Source organism: Rattus norvegicus, chromosome 1 (assembly GCF_021556685.1).
Source record: "Rattus norvegicus strain SHRSP/BbbUtx chromosome 1, alternate assembly SHRSP_T2T, whole genome shotgun sequence".
NCBI classification, from domain to species: Eukaryota; Metazoa; Chordata; class Mammalia; order Rodentia; family Muridae; genus Rattus; species Rattus norvegicus.
This window is the reverse complement of record NC_141534.1, coordinates 172989623-173007500: the sequence shown is the minus strand read 5'-3', so window position 1 is coordinate 173007500 and position 17878 is coordinate 172989623. Positions and strand designations below refer to the sequence as shown.

The window sequence follows — 17878 nt, the reverse complement described above, 5'->3', positions numbered from 1 at the left end:
GAGTAGTCCCCCTTATACACTTATACACCTGGACATGTGAGGATGTAAGCTGTTGCAAGATTGCTGGTGCTAGGTTCCTGGGACAAGTCTAGTGAAATTGTCTGTAAGCCAATAAGATGTATAGCTGGCAAACATTCTCTCACATTCTGTAGGCTTCCTCTTCACCTGATTGTTTCTTTAGCTGTGCAAAATCATTTTAGTTTTATGAGGTCCTACATACTAGTTGCTGTCATGTTGGACAAATGAAGTCCTATTTAGAAACTGAGGGTTGGGGAGGGTGTGTGGAGGAGTGGATTGTCAGGCTCACCTGACAAAACCCTGGAGGATTGCAAGATCTGGCTGGGTGGAAAGGTTGGATGTGGAGTAAGAGGAGCCTATGGGTCAGGGACAGGCAAAGAAGGGTCTAGTGGAAGCCTAAAGATCAGTTGTGACATTTAAGTGGCCAGACTAAACCAGGGCACAGGATATGGGACCCAGGCTACATCAAGGGGTAGGGAGTGTAGAGAAGAGCAGAACTCACCCTAATCAATCCTGTAGAAGAATGTGCAAGATCTGACTGGACAGAGGTTGGATCTCATGCCCAGCTATTTACAGGGGGGTTGGATATTTAAATTGAGGTCCTAATGCTCATTCCTATGAAGCAATGCATGGGCTCTTGTTTGCCGCCCCTGTCCCTCTAGCTCTCAAGCTCCCCTCTAGCTCTCAAGCTCTGACCTAAGAATCTATAACTCCTCTCTAGAACTCACCCTTTGTGGTCCATAAATATCATTATTTGAATTCAAGAGCCCAAGAACAATTGTCTCAGGGTGGCACTGATAGCTATCAAGTTCTCTAGGATCCTAACATCCCCTCCCCAGCTAATCCCAGAGAAGTTCTGTATTTTACTTCTGTCAAACTCAAAAATACCCCTACAATTTCCCATATCACAACTTTTCAAATAAGTCTCCTCATCAAAGGCCTATTGTCCTTCTTGAATTCTGAACCTGAGACTTTACAAGGATTATGATTTAGAAAATAGTTTGAGTTATGTATTAGTCGGATAGAGTTCTCTAAAGCAGTGTGTGTGTGTGTGTTGTTGTTGTTGTTGTTGTTGTTGTTGTTGTTGTTGCTGCTGCTGTCATTGTTGTGGTTGTTGTTGGGGGGGATTTATTAGAATGGCCTACAGGTTGTGATCCAGTAGTCCAACAGTGGCTGTCTACCAACAGAAGGTCCAAGAATCCAGCAGTTGTTGTTCAGTCCACACAGCTAGATGTCTCAGCTGGTCTCCAGTATATATCCAAATCCTAAAGAAATAGCCTATAATGACAGTGAAGGAATAGACTTACCAGCTAGAGTAAAAGTAAAGAGGCAAAGAGCAAGCTTCCTTACGCCATGTCCTTTACATAGGCTCCCAACAAAAGGTATGGCTCAGATAATGGTGGATCTTCCCACTTCAAAAGAGCTGTATTTAAAGATGCATCTTCCCATCTCAAAAGATCTGATTAAAAGTGGGTCTTCCCATTTCAAATTATTTAAATTTAAAAATCTTTGAAGTTGTAACCAGTTGCTTGGGTTTTAGCTAATTCCAGATGTAGTCAAGGTTGGGGATTTAGCTCAGCGGTAGAGCGCTTGCCTAGGAAGCGCAAGGCCCTGGGTTCGGTCCCCAGCTCTGAAAAAAAGAACCAAAAAAAAAAAAAAGATTGACAGATGTAGTCAAATTGACAGCCAAGAATAGCCACCTTAGGCTATATGGTGACATCCTGCCTTTTAAACAAAATGTTCTTGAATTTACACACTTGAGAATATTCTAAATTTCCTTTTGTTATTTCTAGTTTCAATCCATTATGATCAGAGAAGGAGATCCTTTATACTTCAGTCTTTTAATATTTATTGATATTATCTTATGTTTACCATATGGAAAATGTGCCCTATGGAAAAATGAGTATCTTGTTCTAGGGGGGAGCATTATGTATACATTCACATATATTCATATACTGGATTATAGTGTTGTTCCAGTCCTCTATTTCCTTATTAATTTTCTATAGCATCATATTCTGTATTGAAATTGCCACTTATTATTATAGAACTCTCCAATTATTTCTTTGCTCCTACCCTAACAAGAGATAAGATATTCTAAAGAAACTTGAGCTTGAGTCTTCGGCTACCATGCTACTGCAAAAAGGGACCTCCTCCCCCAAGAACTGAAATTTTCTCAGGAGTTCATGGTGAGGAAAAGGAAAGTCTGAAGTTCTTCTAGTGCCAATAGAAGAAGAATTAGCCTCCCAGGAATAGATTCCACACTGTTCTGACAACCTATTAGATTACTTTGCAGGACAAAATGGAACCAAGGCAACAGATAAAGGGGCAGGACCATATTTTGTAAAGACTTTCCTATGCCTATAGGTCATCTGTATGGAATCTTTTAAAAGTTACATTCATAGCAGAGGATGGCATTGTCCAGCATCAATAGGAGGAAAAGTCCTTGGTCCTGTGAAGGCTTGTTTCCCCAGTGTAGAGTAATGCCAGGGTGTTGAGGGTGGAGTGGGTGGGTGGGAGGAAGAGCATCCTCATAGAAGCAGGGGCAGGGGGTATTGGAGAGGGAAGAAAGAGGACAACAGTTGAAATGTAAATACATAAAATTTCCAAGAAAAAATAAAATTTTAAAAAAGTTACATCCATTTATTGAATTTATTGGTTTTCTGTATATGTTCTGTGTGTCACGGCATACAAATGGAAGTCAGAGGGCAGCTTGCAAAGATTACAGGACTGAACTCAAGTCATCAGGCTTAGCAACAATAACCTTTACATGTCAAGCCATCTTGCTGGCCCTTGTATTCATTGTATTGAGAAATGTCTACTTAGGTCTATTGCCCAATTTTTTATGAGACAAAAAGAGAGATGTATGTAGGCATGCACATTGTAAAGGTAGAGAGACAACTCAGGAAATAGTCCTCTTAGTGTAGATCCTAGAGATTAAATTCAGATCCTCGGGGATAGTAACAAAGACCCTTAGTCACTGAGCCATCTCACAGGCCTCCTATTGTCTACTTTTGAATCATATTTTTGCTTTTACCATTGAATTTTTTTTAGTTCTCTATATACTTTAGATACTAATGCTTATTAGGCATTATCATTTTCAACTATTTTCTAACCTATTGTCAGTTTACTTCTTAGGTAATTTCTGGATATTAGTCCTACTCTCAGAATACATGTGGCTTTCTAAATTCCTATGACAAGGGGCTTTTGCATCCTGCTTCATCATAAAAATCTCTCTCCCCAGTCTTTTTTAGGTTTCTAGAATGTCTGTGGTTTTCTTTACAATTCCTTTTTAGGTAGAAATGAGTTGTTCTTTTCCATTCAAATACATTAGAAGCTATCCTCCACATAGTAATTTTTATTTTGTGTATTTATTTATTGTTTCTGAGATAGCTCTACACTAGAGGTAAATATCTGTTGTTCTCTCTAGAATCAGAGATCAAGATCCACAATAGAAACACAGGCTATCTTCAAGACTTTGCTGAGCAAAGGAAGGTAATCCAATTCCACAATACTCCCTAACCATTTTAAGCTGCCTTTTTCATCTAAGCTGATCTGAAAACTCACTATGTAGCCCAGACTAGCTTTTTATTTGTTATTTTGAGCAGTAGTTTCTGTCTGGTTGTTAATTTGTACTTTGGAGTTTTTGAGATAGATTATCTGTGAATAAGGACACTTTTACTTATTCCTTTGTAATATATGTACCTTTTATTTTTCCTTTTCTCAGAATAGGATTCCCAGAAAATTGGGATTTGATGAGTACTGTGATGGCTGAAGAAAAAGGGACCAGTGTCTCATTAAATTAGCTCCTCTCCTTCCAGAATAATTATGGAAATGTTTTAACCATTATTGATGTTATACACCTTTTCTATCAGGCATTCTTTGATATCTAGTAAACTCTTTGAGATTTTACATTTGTTCTCCGTTTATTTACTTATTTATTTATTATATTAATATGTATGTGTTCATGTGGGCATGGGTGTTTTAAAGCACATATATGAAGGAATGGAACCTGGGTTGTCAACCTTGTTACCAGGTGCCCTTATCCACTGATCCCTCTCATCTTAGAATTTTATCAACTTATTTTATGTGTCTACATTAAAAGGTTGGCCACAATGGCTGAGTACACCATAAAAGTTCATATTCAAATTTTACAACATAGAGAATTCAGAAAGAACAAGATGAAAATAAGAATGTGTCTTAACCCTTATGTTGTATTAACAGAATACCTGAGATACTATATATCATTTCTGATTTAAATACATAATTTGTAAGGCATGGAGAATAGCAGTAGAATTTTTCATGAATTAAAAGGGAGAATAAAGAGTAAAGGGATTGACATAAACCAAGTTAATAATGCATCTAAAAGTCAAGAGTGAAAAGTAACATAGTGAGACTATAAATAAATTGGCTTGCAATTCTGGAGATAGGGAAGTCTAAGGTAAAGGCGCTGCTAGACGGTCAATAACTTCTTGCTACTTCATCACATGAAGGTGGAGAAGTAAAAGAGTAAAGAGAGGCTGAACTTGCCCAGGAACACAGTCACTAACTCCATACGTAATGGATAGCTCTCACACTTTACTCTTCACTTCTTATTACTATTAGAATGGCAATTGAATCTCATTTTTTCAATCATTTTGTAGAATAGAATTTGGGGTCTACAGCTAGAACACCTTGAACATGCTTGATCTCATCTGAAAAACAGAATTAACTTCTCTCGTACTAATTTCGTTATCAAATGGCTGTTGGACTCTTTCATTTTCTCTCTTAAATATATTTTCTTATTCTTTACACAGGTAGACTAAGAATTTTTTAAACCTCTAAATTCTGCTTTTCCTTAAATTGTGTCTTTAAATCACTTCTCTTTTTACTTTTGAATATATGGAGTTTAAAGGGAGCCATGAAGCACACTATTGCTTAGATATCTCTCCAGCCATATATTCTAACTCATCACTCTTAGATTGTGATTTCATAAGCCAACATGGACACAATTCAATTAAATTCCTTTCCATTCTAGACCAAGGAGATCCCTACCTCTAATTTTCTGTCTTAGAGTTTTACGGCTATGAAGAGACACCATTTACAAGGCAAGTCACAAAGGACAACATTTAATTGGGCTGGCTTACAGATTCAGAGTTTCTCCATCATCATGAAGGTGGAGCAGGGCATCATCTAAGCAGGAATGATGCAGGCAAAGTTGAGAGTTCTATTATCTTCATCTGAAGGCTGCTAGTAAAATACTGACTTCCAGGCAGCTAGGATGAGGGTCTTAAAACCCACGCCCACAGTGACACACCTACTCCAACAAGACCACACCTCCAAATAGTGCCACTCCCTGGGACAAGTATATTCAAACCATGACACATTCCAATATTGTTTTCTTATTTTTGTCCAAGCCCCTCATGAGAATTACTTTAACTAACCACATTCTGATCCTAATATTTAGGTAATCTCTAAAAAAATTTCAGACTTACCTTGTAAATCTTTCCTTCTGAGCCATCACCAGAATTGCCTCTGTACTCTTACTCATGTAAATATAAGCTTTCATAGCCTGTGCATCCAATTCCTTTCAGCCTCTATTGTCCAACTCCAGGGTTATCTGTAAAATTTGACATCTCTGTCACAACAACAACCCACTTTCCACTTCTCTGGTATCAATTTTGTCTTCATCCCTCCTAGATTGTTGTAACAGGTTACTTTAATCCAGCCCGGAGTTAGGAAGTTCAATATCAGGGAGCCAGCCAGCATCGGGATACAAATGAAGCAAATGAAGCTAAACTTGCTCTTTTACAACAGCATTAATCTCATCTTCAAAAGTATGACATTTTGTCAGTCATGACAATATGCACCTTTAATCCCACAGCCCAGGAGGCAGAATCTCTGAATTCAAAGTCAGGTTGATCTTCATAACTAGTTCCAGACAAGCCACAGTGGCATAGTGAGACCATATCTTAAAAATGAATAAATCTCACATCTTAATAATGTATAATGGCAGATAAATTTAATGTGATCTTAAGGGAGGACAAAAGTCAAATCATAGCAAATAGGTTAACTATGATTGCAATGCAAAAGAAACATGAAAAAAGGCAAAATCTAAAGGAGACATGCCAGGGGAGTACAAAATAAAATGAGATTGAAGTAAGATTTAAGAGAGCAGATTAAGTATTAGTAGTACACTAAATTCATACTTAGGGAAAAAAGAAATAAATAGAACACTTGCTGGCCTGGACATATGGTAGTATAATTCAGTAGGACAAAAATGATAGGAGTCAAGGAAACTTGAATAAGTATAAATGAAGCATGAAGTCTTATCTCACTGAATGATTTAGAGGCAATAAGGGAGAGATTTCCATAAAATTGATAAAATATTGGACACAGAGGAGTATTTGTGCTATATATGTAGGTGCAGATGCCATTAGTAAATAGTCTTCATATGTTCAAAGATGATATTAACAAAATAAGAATAATGAATAAGAGTTAATGAAAGAAAACAAATTGGTAGTATATGTAATGCCAGGAGAAGAATTCAATATTATGAAATGACCTACAAAAACATAACAAAGCCAGGCATGGTGATGCACACTGGTAATCCCAGCACTCAGGAGGCCAAGATGAAAAAGAAAAAAAAAAACAACAACAAAGTTAGAGTCCATCCTAAGCTAAATAACAAGCTCTGGGGCCAGCCTGAGCTACAAAGTAAAACCCTGAAGAGAAAGAAAAAGGTGACAAAGAAATAGGAATGGAACAAGCCAACACAAAAATTAATAAGGAAAACATAATCACCTGATAATATCACTTGTTTTTAAAAGCATCAACCAAGCAAACTCATGAATTTAATCAAATACTATCCTTCACATTAATTCCCTCAAAGCAATTTATTCTGTGAAAGAGAACGTTTAAAAATCAGGCAAAGTGTGAGGCAATGGTGGTAGACACCTTTACTACCAGCACTCAGGAGCAGAAGAAAGCAGATCTTCAAGTTCAGGACCAGTCTGGTATACAGAGTGAATTCCAGAACAACCATAGCTACACAAAGAAACCCTGTCTTGAAAAAAAATGACATCAGGCAAAGTGGCAACTCATCATAGTATCCAACAAAACATGTCACACACACACACACACACACACACACACACACACACACACACAAAGAGAGAGAGAGAAAGAGAGAGAGAGAGAAGGAGAGAGAGAGAAAGAGAGAGAGAGAGAGAGAGAGAGAGAGAGAGAGAGAGAGACTTGTTTTAAAATACACTTGAACAATTACAGGAGACAAAAAGACTAAGAGAGTTGAAACATTAGTAATTCACTTTTCAGACCACACAGCTGACACTTCCTAAGGTCAAGACACAGACAAAACTAACTACAATCTGTTCCTTACAGAGCCATGGCATCAGCAAAGTGCATCCCTGATGAGCCTCAGCTAAGAAGCAAAAGGAGGCACGATCTCCAGGAGATGCTGACAGAAGTGGGACTGTCTGTTGACTACTGGCTGCCTAAGCTTCAGGAAGACCTGGGTGTGACCTCTGCTCAGGCTTTACAATATTTAGACAAAAGAGACCTCCAGAAGCTGAAGTCCCAGACACAACAAACATGGGAGAAAAGGGCTCTGGAGAGGCTGCTTGACCTCTCACACCCAAATAGTGTTGCAGAGCTGCACGAGACACCAGAGGAGATGATAAAGACCAGGCAGAGGCAGGCAGGACAGGCACTGCATGCTCTGAAAGCCTTGCAGTCAGAAGGGAAGTGCAGAGAAGAAGAGGCAGTGAGGAGAAGAGAAGCAGAGCTGAGGCAAGCAATGGAGATCCCTGAGGAGTGTTGGCCAGTGGCTGAAGTGTCCCTAAAAGACATCACTGAGATAATGGAGAGACATCTCAGTCACATGGAACAGACCTTGGCTCTCAGTCAAAACCTCTCAGATGGAGACCTGGTAAGATGGGCATCTGGAGGGCTGGCCCTGCAGGGAATTTATAAGAGCAGCCACCAAAAAAGCCTGATTCAGAAGAGAGAAGAGCTACTCAGTGTCCCTAAGCAGTTCTCACTTGTTGGCCCAGAACGTGGCATGTGGATAGAAACAAAGGAATTTTCATCTTTTCAAGAACAAGCCACATTTACACACACTATAGAGATGCTGGGTTTCAGCCCAAACTCCTTGGTTAAAGGCGAAGGTTGGGGACTTAGTCTAGAAGCTGGTATGGGTCAAAACAAACAAACAGAAACTGACGATACCCACAAATCACATTCAGAGCAATCTTATTTCTGCTCAGCCAAGTTCAGCTATGTCCCATTGGCCACCTGCCATTTTCACATCAATTATCTTCAGCTCTCCAAGGCTGCTCTCCAGGAACTAAAAAGTATTGAAGAGCTCCTGGAACAGACTACACACCCAGATGGATTCCCCTTACTGAGGCACAGGACTGAAAACTTTTTCCACAGGTTTGGCTCTCATGCTAACCAAGGTCCACTGCACCTGGGGGGAATCTACTGCTGGAAAGCCATTTCAGAAGGTTTCAAAAGTGAGCAATTGGATGATGTAAAGAAGCAAGCAGAAGAGTCTTTGAATATGTACATAAAAGGCAGCTATAGTGGCTTCGGAGTTAAAGTTGGTGCAAGTGTAAATATGCCAGACTCACATTCAAAAACAGCATCTCACAGTACAACTCATGAGAACCTGAAAACCAAGGTGCAACTATCTGTAGCACAGACAGGTGGACCAGCAAAAGCAGATGGAATTGTCCAGTGGACAGCTGGTCTTGTAGCTAGCAATCAAACCTGGTCTGTCATTGATAGGGGACTCCAATTGGTACCTATTTGGGACATCATCCTGTCCAGTCACAGGACTGATTTTAAGGACGCCCTTCAAGTGGCTAACTGCCTAAAAGACAACTACACTGCTCTGACTGGACTCGCTGCCCAGATTCAAGAAGGAGAAGAATTTCTTACTGCTAGAGAAGAAGCTAGACTTTTCCTAGAGGATGTGAAATGCTGGGAGGTTTCTGATCCTGAAGAACAGCTTAATACATTAATACATTTTATGCAAACATTGAGTCAAAAAATAAAAAGTTATACCATTTGGATTAATACATGCCTCACAGATTGGGATCTGCAGAATTTTCTAATAAACATTGTCAACTTCTGCAAAAATTCACCCACTTATAAAACTCAGTTTATTAAATCTCAGTTGGGCAGCCTCCTAGAACCTCATGTCTACAAAGTGACAAACTTTCCTCAGGCACAATCCATCATACAGTGGATCAATCAGTCAGAGTCAGAGGAAGAGCAAGTCAAAATCACCTCATTTTCTGAATTCATTAAGACATTAAAGAACACTCACACAACCCTGATGGAGATAAATTTCAAAAGTGAGTCTCCAGAAACAGTGGAAGAAGCAAAAAGAACGGCTACATATGAGGTCACCACAGCCCTCAGCTCCTTCATGAAGTACCTCAGAGAAACAGAGCAGCCAGACATGCAGCTGCTGGTACTCACCATTGCAGCTGGTGCAGGCTATCAGTTGGTAAACAGCATTTTTCAGCATCTTCTAGGGTGTAATGAGTTAAACTTCCTCGTGGATCAAATGCAAAGTAATCAACACAAATACCAAGAGCTTAAAAATATTTGCAATTACAGAGCCCAGGCATTCCTGGTGCTCACAGCTCTAAGAACCACAGTTGAAATCACAGATATTTCTACAGATGATAAAGAACAACGTTTGACATTAATAAAACAACATATGGGAAAACTGTTGTCTGAAGAAGTTGCACATATTCTTACAAAACATGGAGCACATCATGACTGGGAAAATCTGGAGAATGATTTGAGATTACTCATTGATGGGGACTATAAAGCCACCACCCCGCCTTTAGAAATGGATGAGGTAAAAAAACAATTGCAAAGTCTCTGCCATGAAAAGAAGCAGACTTATAAACAACAAAGTAATGACAACAACACAAAGGAAATGATAGAAAATGGACCTTTCCTAGATTTACTCCAACGGCTAGGCCTAGACCATTACTACCCAAAAAGAATGAGCAGAGCTGACTTCCATCTGCTCTACAAGACCTCTGTGTACAATTCACAGCCGAGATCTGAAAAGGAACTTCCATTTTATTTCCTACAAAAGCTACTGATGTTGGATTATGGGTTGAGACATCTTGTCTTCAAAAATGATGAAAACATAAAAAAACAGATCTCCATAGGTTCCGACGATTACGAAAATGAAGATTTTGATCCATATGAAGATGTCATTAAAGACAATGATAGTCTTAGCTATCCTTCGGCCACTGAGTCCTGGCCCCATATTCACCCAATGGATATCCAGATGGCCATTTTTCATTGTGCAGATGATCTTACCAAGCAATATATTTTGTCCAAACTTTCCATTTGTCAATATGCACTTCCCCTTGTGGTGCCAAATCCCAACAATTCTCAGATTGAATTTTATCTCTGGTCTCTCAGACAAATTAGGAAGAGTTGGCAAGAATCAAGTGAATCACTACAAGACCAGAGCTACAGTCACAAGAATCAGCAGATATGTCGAGTCTCTACCCCTATCGTGTCCTTCATTAGAGTAGGAAATGGCCTCTCTGCTTCCAAATCTCAGATCATGAACTCTCTCCTCAGTAAACGTAAACATGATGTGTTTTTTCACAGACACTGTAGAGGAAGCAACAAAAACTGCCTCATGATGGAGGGAGTGGTGGAAATCTGCTGGTTCTGTCCTGCAGGCCAAGGTGAGGACATATTTGACAAGTGTCTGACCTTCACCAATCTTCATGGAGATGCCAAGGAACATTGCCAACAACTCACCTTCCTGCAAGATGTCTCTTCTCTCATTGTGATCCTCATGTCAGCTTCTGATAACAATAAAGAAAACCAAAACTTTGTCAGACACCTCTGTCAGTCACCAAGACCCTTGATCTGCTTGATTGATGACAAAGAAAAAGTCATAGCAAATAATTCTGGTAAAAGAATGAGAATTGGCATCAAGAATAGAAATGAGGCAGAATTAACAGAGGAGCTCACAAATGCCATCAAACATTTTCTAGAGCTCTCTAATACTGCTCTCAGTTTAGAGGACTGTTCACAGATAGCTAGAAAACAAGGATTCCTTATTGATGAAGACCAGAGGGACTGCAAGGAAGCCAAAGAAAAGGCACAGATTATGATGGCCCTCCTGGAGGAATGCAAGTTATCTCAGACAAAAGAAAATTTACTACCCCTACAAGGACAACTTTGGCACCTTTGGTGTAAGAAAGACAAAGAATTCTATCATCTGAGAGAAAAGGGGAATAGGAGCATTGAACAACACAAGAGTGAGATTGAGACAGACAAAAGAACAATTCGACATCAGCAATTGGAAAAAGCCTTTCCCCTCAATGATTTGATGCGCTCTGTTCTTCAACTCCTCCAAGAATATTCAGAAACCCATAACAATCTCTACTTTTTGCAGTGGCTGACTCTGTTTTTTGACAACCTGACTACAGAACACCTGGAAAAGTTGCACGAAAAGCAGAGATCTTTGTGGTTAATGGTGCAAAGAGAAAAGCAAAGAGCACAGAAGAACAGCTCCCTGACACTCTGGCAGGATCAAATAGAAACAATCTCCACTGAGATTCATGACTGTACTTTAGGAACTGAGCATCTTCTCCGAGAAGTTGGCCAGATCTATGAAGCTCTGGAAGAAACTTCTTCCTCTATAGAAAACCTTTCTGTCTGCCTCCCTCAAATTGCTGCAGATCTGATGATAGCTGGGGTTCCCATTGAGCTGATGGATGGGGATGCGTCTTATGTCCCTCTAAAGTGGGTAGCAGCTGTTTTTGACAAGATCTCAGAGAAAGTTGGAGACAAAAGGCTGTTTGTTCTCTCTGTCCTTGGCCTGCAGAGCTCAGGGAAGTCTACCCTGCTGAATGCCCTGTTTGGCCTACAGTTCACAGTCAGCGCAGGCAGGTGTACCAAGGGGGCCTACATGCAACTTCTGAAGGTGGAAGAGACATTCACAGAAGAACTTGGCTTTGACTTTGTGCTTGTTGTAGACACAGAAGGACTTCGAGCTCCAGAACTAAACAATAAATCCAAAAATTGGGACCATGAGTTGGCAACCTTTGTGATTGGCCTTGGAAACTTGACTCTGATCAATATTTTTGGGGAGAATCCATCAGAAATTCAAGACATCCTACAAATATCTGTTCAAGCATTTCTGAGAATGAAACAAGTGAAAATCTCTCCCAGTTGCCTCTTTGTTCATCAAAATGTGGGCGAAGTTACTGTAAAAGACCAAACTATGGAAGGAAGAAGGCGACTGGAGCAAAAACTGGATGAAATGACAGCATTGGCTGCTAAATTGGAAGAGTGCTCAAACGTAACCCAATTCAGTGATGTAATTAAGTTTGATGCCAATACTCATGTCTACTATTTTGCTCACCTCTGGGATGGCAATCCTCCAATGGCTCCTCCCAATCTTCGTTATAGCTACAATGTCCAGGAACTAAGGAATGCTATTCTTTCAACTGCCCAGCAAGAATCTAGGGGAAGGATCTTGAAAATCTCCAATGTCAAATTCCGAGTTCAAGATCTGTGGAAAGCCCTAGTCACTGAGAACTTCATTTTCAGTTTCAGGAACACCCAAGAGCTCCTTGCCATGAGCAAACTGGAAACCATGTATAACCACTGGACCTGGGAGCTGAGGAGTCATGTACTGGATTTACAGAATCAGCTGAACAATCAGATTCAAAATGGGAAAATCTCGACACTCACATTCAGTTTACTAGAGGATCCACTTAGCAAGAAATATAAAACCATCAAACAAGAATTTGACAAATATTTTGAAGAAGACCCAGATAGTGAAACATTGGTTCAGTGGAAAGCAAATTTTGAGCATAAGCTACTAATCCTTAAAGATGCACTTATTTCAGACACCAGAAGGAAAGGCGATGAATTTATCAGTCTTAAGAGAAGCCAGGAAACACTAAATAATCAAAAGTCACAATATGAAAATGAATTGTTAGAGAGAAGCCGAAAGTTAGCTTTAAGTGTGAATGGTAAGGAATTAACTGATGAAGAGTTGTATGAGAAATTCAATCAACTTTGGACAAATTGGATCCACAATGTATCTTCGAATGTTCCTCATGTCACAGAGCCTAACATTGACTTGGATTCTGAAAATATCCTTCTTGAATACTTCAATAAAGATAAAAATATTGGGGAAAGACTAAAAATAAAGTCTGGAGAAAATTTTGAAATCATTTATGCCAAACATATCCAAATGAAAAAAATATATGGTGTATTACCAAAAAGCTTAGAAACCTATCATAAGGAATCTATCAATGAGATTACTAATAATATCGATTTAAAAGTTACTGAAGCACTGAAAAATATTTGGAAACAAAAGCGTGATTACAGTCAGAATTATTTTCATGAAATCTTAAGGATCATAGAAAATGAGCTGAAATCTGAACACTGTGTGAAAGACTACACATTTACCAGAGATTACAACATCGACTTATCCTTGTGCTTATTCCAAAGAGCATCCAAGGAATTCAAGGAAATACACGAGGCATTCAAGAGTGCGAATGACCCTGTGAACTATCTGGAGAGAAAGAAAGATGATTTCTTTATGAGTTTTAAGATCTCCTGCCAGGGTGCCACCTCCATCACATCCTTTGTTGACTTCCTATGGCTCAAGCTCACTCCTGCTATCTCTGTCACCATATGGGAAATAATAGGTCCTAAAGTAGCTGGAGACATGCAAGCCACCTTCCCTGAATTCAATGGAAATAGAGCTAACCTGGAGAGACATATTCTCTACTCTCTAGCAGAAGAAGAAAATTTTGATAAATACTGGCAATACCTTCATCATCCAGAAGCATTTTTCAGGAATTACATTAGAGACCACATTAGAAGATACTGTTTAGTAAAAAAAGGTAAAAAAATAAAGACTTTTTTAAAAATAAGTTTGGGCGACATCAAGAATGCCATCCTGTCTGCCATTCATGAGTCCACAGCAGTGGCTAAAGATAAAGGCAGCACTGCATCTGGCTGGCTGGATTTGTTCTGTGACCATCTAGGGAGCAACCTGGTCTTCCCAAGGAGAGACCTGGTAAGCATCGAGCACCAGGAGATAACGGACACTGAGTTTCTCAAAGAAGCCATGAGCACAGCTTTGGATCCTGCAATGAGGAAAGTAGAAGAGGACTGTTCAAGTAAGCAAATGGATGAAATCATTCCTGACATTGAGAAAATTCTCTCTGAACATCTCTGTGGCTGCTGGAAACAGTGTCCTTTTTGTAAAGCAATTTGTACAAACACCATTCCTCAACATGAAGGAGACCACAGTGTGCAATTCCACCGTCCTCAGGCTGTCAGTGGTTGGCATAAGCATAAAACAGACTACTTTGTCATTGACTGTTGTACCAGTTCAGTAGCAAGTAATCATTCATTTATTTTACACGACCTCCAGAAATTCCCATACAAGAAATACAGAGAAGCAGGAGGTGATTTTGCCATGTGGAGCATCACCCCAGACTCATCTACCCAACCATATTGGAAATGGTTTGTCTGTCACTTCAAATCAGAGCTAGAAAATAAATATGGCAAAAAAATTATAAATCTAGGTAGTATTCCAGATTTATGGACCAAAATTACAAAGCAAGACGTACTGGATGACTTGAGAAACAATACTTGCCACAAATATGACACTAGATGGGCTGCAGATTTTTCACTTTAACCAAGGGATCCCAATGGTGAATGCCATGCAGGAGGAGCTGCAGCAGTCAAGTGAGCTTCTTCAAGATTCCACTCTATTGGGCAATTCTTCTGCAGATCGATATGAAGATTAACTTCCATAAAACAATATTGTTTAAATGAATTAATAATTTTACAAAATTCCTGGTTTGATTTAAATAGTTTTAGGAAGTTAGGGTAAATGATAGAAAGTTTAAGGAAATGGTTTAAATTGTTCTACTAGATAGTATGATGAATTTAGGATAAGAGTAGAATATCCCCCCTTTCTGTAGAATACTAAGGAATGCATAGATTAGAAAAGTAGTACTGGAGAGATGGCTCAGTGGTAAAGAGCACTGACTTCTCTTTCAAATGTCCTGAGTTCAATTCCCAACAACCACATGGTGGCTCACAACCATCTTTAATGGGATCTGATGCCCTCTTCAGGTATGGATGAAGACAACTACAATGTATTTACATATAAATAAATAAATCTATGACAAAGTGACAACCAACAGATTGGGAAAAGATCTTTACCAATCCTACGACTGATATAGGGCTTATATCCAAAATATACAAAGAACTCAAGAAGTTAGACCGCAGGGAGACAAATAACCCTATTAAAAAATGGGGTTCAGAGCTAAACAAAAATTTCACAGCTGAGGAATGTCGAATGGCTGAGAAACACCTAAAGAAATGTTCAACATCTTTACTCATAAGGGAAATGCAAATCCAAACAACCCTGAGATTTCACCTCACACCAGTGAGAATGGCTAAGATCAAAAACTCAGGGGACAGCAAATGCTGGCAAGGATGTGGAGAAAGAGGAAAACTCCTCCATTGTTGTTGGGATTGCAGACTGGTACAACCATTCTGGAAATCAGTCTGGAAATTCCTCAGAAAACTGGACATTGAACTACCTGAGGACCTGCTATACCTCTCTTGGGCATATACCCAAAAGATCCCCCAACATATAACAAAGACACGTGCTCCACTATGTTCATAGCAGCCTTATTTACAATAGCCATAAGCTGGAAAGAACCCAGATGCCCTTCAACAGAGGAATGGATACAGAAAATGTGGTACATCTACACAATGGAATATTACTCAGCTATCAAAAACAATGACTTTATGAAATTCATAGGCAAATGCACTGGAAAATATCATCCTGAGTGAGGTAACCCAATCACAGAAAAACACACGTGGTATGCACTCATTGATAAGTGGCTATTAGCCCAAATGCTTGAATTACCCTAGATGCAAAGAACACATGAAACTCAAGAAGGATGACCAAAATGCGACTGCTTCACTCCTTCTTTAATGGGGAACAAGAATACCCTTGGCAGGGAATAGGGAGGCAAAGTTTAGAACAGAGGCAGAAGGAACACCCATTCAGATCCTGCCCGACATGTGGCCCATACAGTCACCCAATTAGATAAGATGGATGAAGCAAAGAAATGAAGGCCGACAGGAACCGGATATAGATCTCTCCTGAGAGACACAGCCAGAATACAGCAAATACATAGGCGAATGCCAGCAGCAAACCACTGAACTGAGAATAGGACCCCCGTTGAAGGAATCTTAGAAAGGACTGGAAGAGCTTGAAGGGGCTTGAGACCCCATATGAACAACAATGCCAACCAACCAGAGCTTCCAGGGACTAAGCCACTACCCAAAGACTATAAATGGACTGACCCTTGGCTCCAACCTCATAGGTAGCAGTGAATAGCCTAGTAAGAGCACCAGTGGAAGGGGAAGCCCTTGGTCCTTCCAAGACTGAACCCCCGCAGTGAACGGGATTGTTGTGGGAGGAGGGTAATGGGGGGCAGATGGGGAGGGGAACACCCATCTAGAAGGGGAGGGGGAGGGGCTAGGGGGATGTTGGCCGGTAAACTGGGAAGGGGAATAACAATCAAAATGTAAATAAGAAATACTCAAGTTAATAAAGATGGAAAAAATAATAAACATTAAAAAATAAGAAAAGTAGTACAGTGAGCTTTTATGCACTGTAAGTACATAATTGTACTAGGAAGAGAAAAATAGTCTTGGAACAAGTTAATTGTCAAAGAAAACATTTCATCCGAGGTTGGTTCTAAGTTCTGAATTTTTTGATCTAGAGATGTGGTCACAGGTTTTGGTGTGCACCGTGAAAAGGCAGATAATGAACATAGAGTAAATAAGTCTATTATGAGTGTAGAATAGTGAATAGATGATTAGCCAGTTTTTCTGAATAAGACTTCAAAAATAAGTCGTAAGATAGATGATCTGTTTCTTGGTAAATATAAATTGTCATCTGCTAAACATGAGAGAAATAGAGAGAGAGACTTGGCTTGCTTAAACTTTGTTAATTAATGACAAAAGAATCACTGCTTTGGGTTACATTAGAGATGAAGATACATGAGAGAAAGATAGATGAGAAAGGTTTAGTTAGTTATGGGTTTCAAAAGATTACATAATCAATAATCCTGTTGTAAATACCTGTCGTGTAATGATTTAAATCTGTTTTTGAGAAACATGGCTTCTGGTGACTGTTCTTAGGGAATATGTAACTTGTGGCTAGGAAGTTATCTTTTTCTTCCATAGAGAAGTTTGTCTTAGATAGTATAAAAAGGCTAAGAGAAAAATAATGTTGTTTGGCCTTGCCTGTTGGAGCTTGCTTCATCCACCAAGTGTGTGAGCATGTACCTGCTTTACACTGTCACCAACCCCACATCCGCTCCACAGATCACTGTCACAGCTACTCTTCAACATCCTAACATCAATTTAGGTTGCATTATAAATAAAATAAGGAAAAATAAATTATTTACTAATTCAAGATTTGAAGATTTTCCAATAAAATTATTTTATTTCTCTGTGATTTGAAATCTCCTATTTTGGGCTCAAGACCCCATATGAACAACAATGCCAACCAACCAGAGCTTCCAGGGACTAAGCCACTACCCAAAGACTATACATGGACTGACCCTGAACTCCAACTGCATAGGTAGCAATGAACAGCCTAGTAAGGGCACCAGTGGAAGGGGAAGCCCTTGGTCCTGCCAAGCTGAACCCCCAGTGAACATGATTGTTGGGGGGAGGGCAGTAATGGGGGGAGGATGGGGAGGGGAACACCCATATAGAAGGGGAGGGGGAGGGGTTAGGGGGA

At 39.6% G+C, this 17878-nt stretch overlaps 1 protein-coding gene across 3 annotated transcripts in view; it reads left to right on the top strand.

Moving 5' to 3' along the window:
- LOC148007785 (interferon-induced very large GTPase 1-like) overlaps positions 1-17590 on the top strand; it is a 34331-nt gene extending 16741 nt beyond the window's left edge. The window contains exons 3-4 of one of the 3 annotated variants that reach the window (XR_015652327.1): positions 3446-3510; positions 3743-3824. Coding sequence is in view for 2 of the 3 variants with exons in the window: in XM_087607465.1 (XP_087463591.1) it covers positions 7400-14737 (7338 nt within the window). In the remaining variant the exon portion in view is untranslated. Of the gene's footprint in view, positions 1-3445; positions 3511-3742; positions 3825-7395 lie in introns of those variants that run through there. The other 2 variants (XM_087607465.1, XM_087607466.1) reach the window with 2 other exon arrangements.
- Positions 17591-17878: the final 288 nt, after the last annotated feature.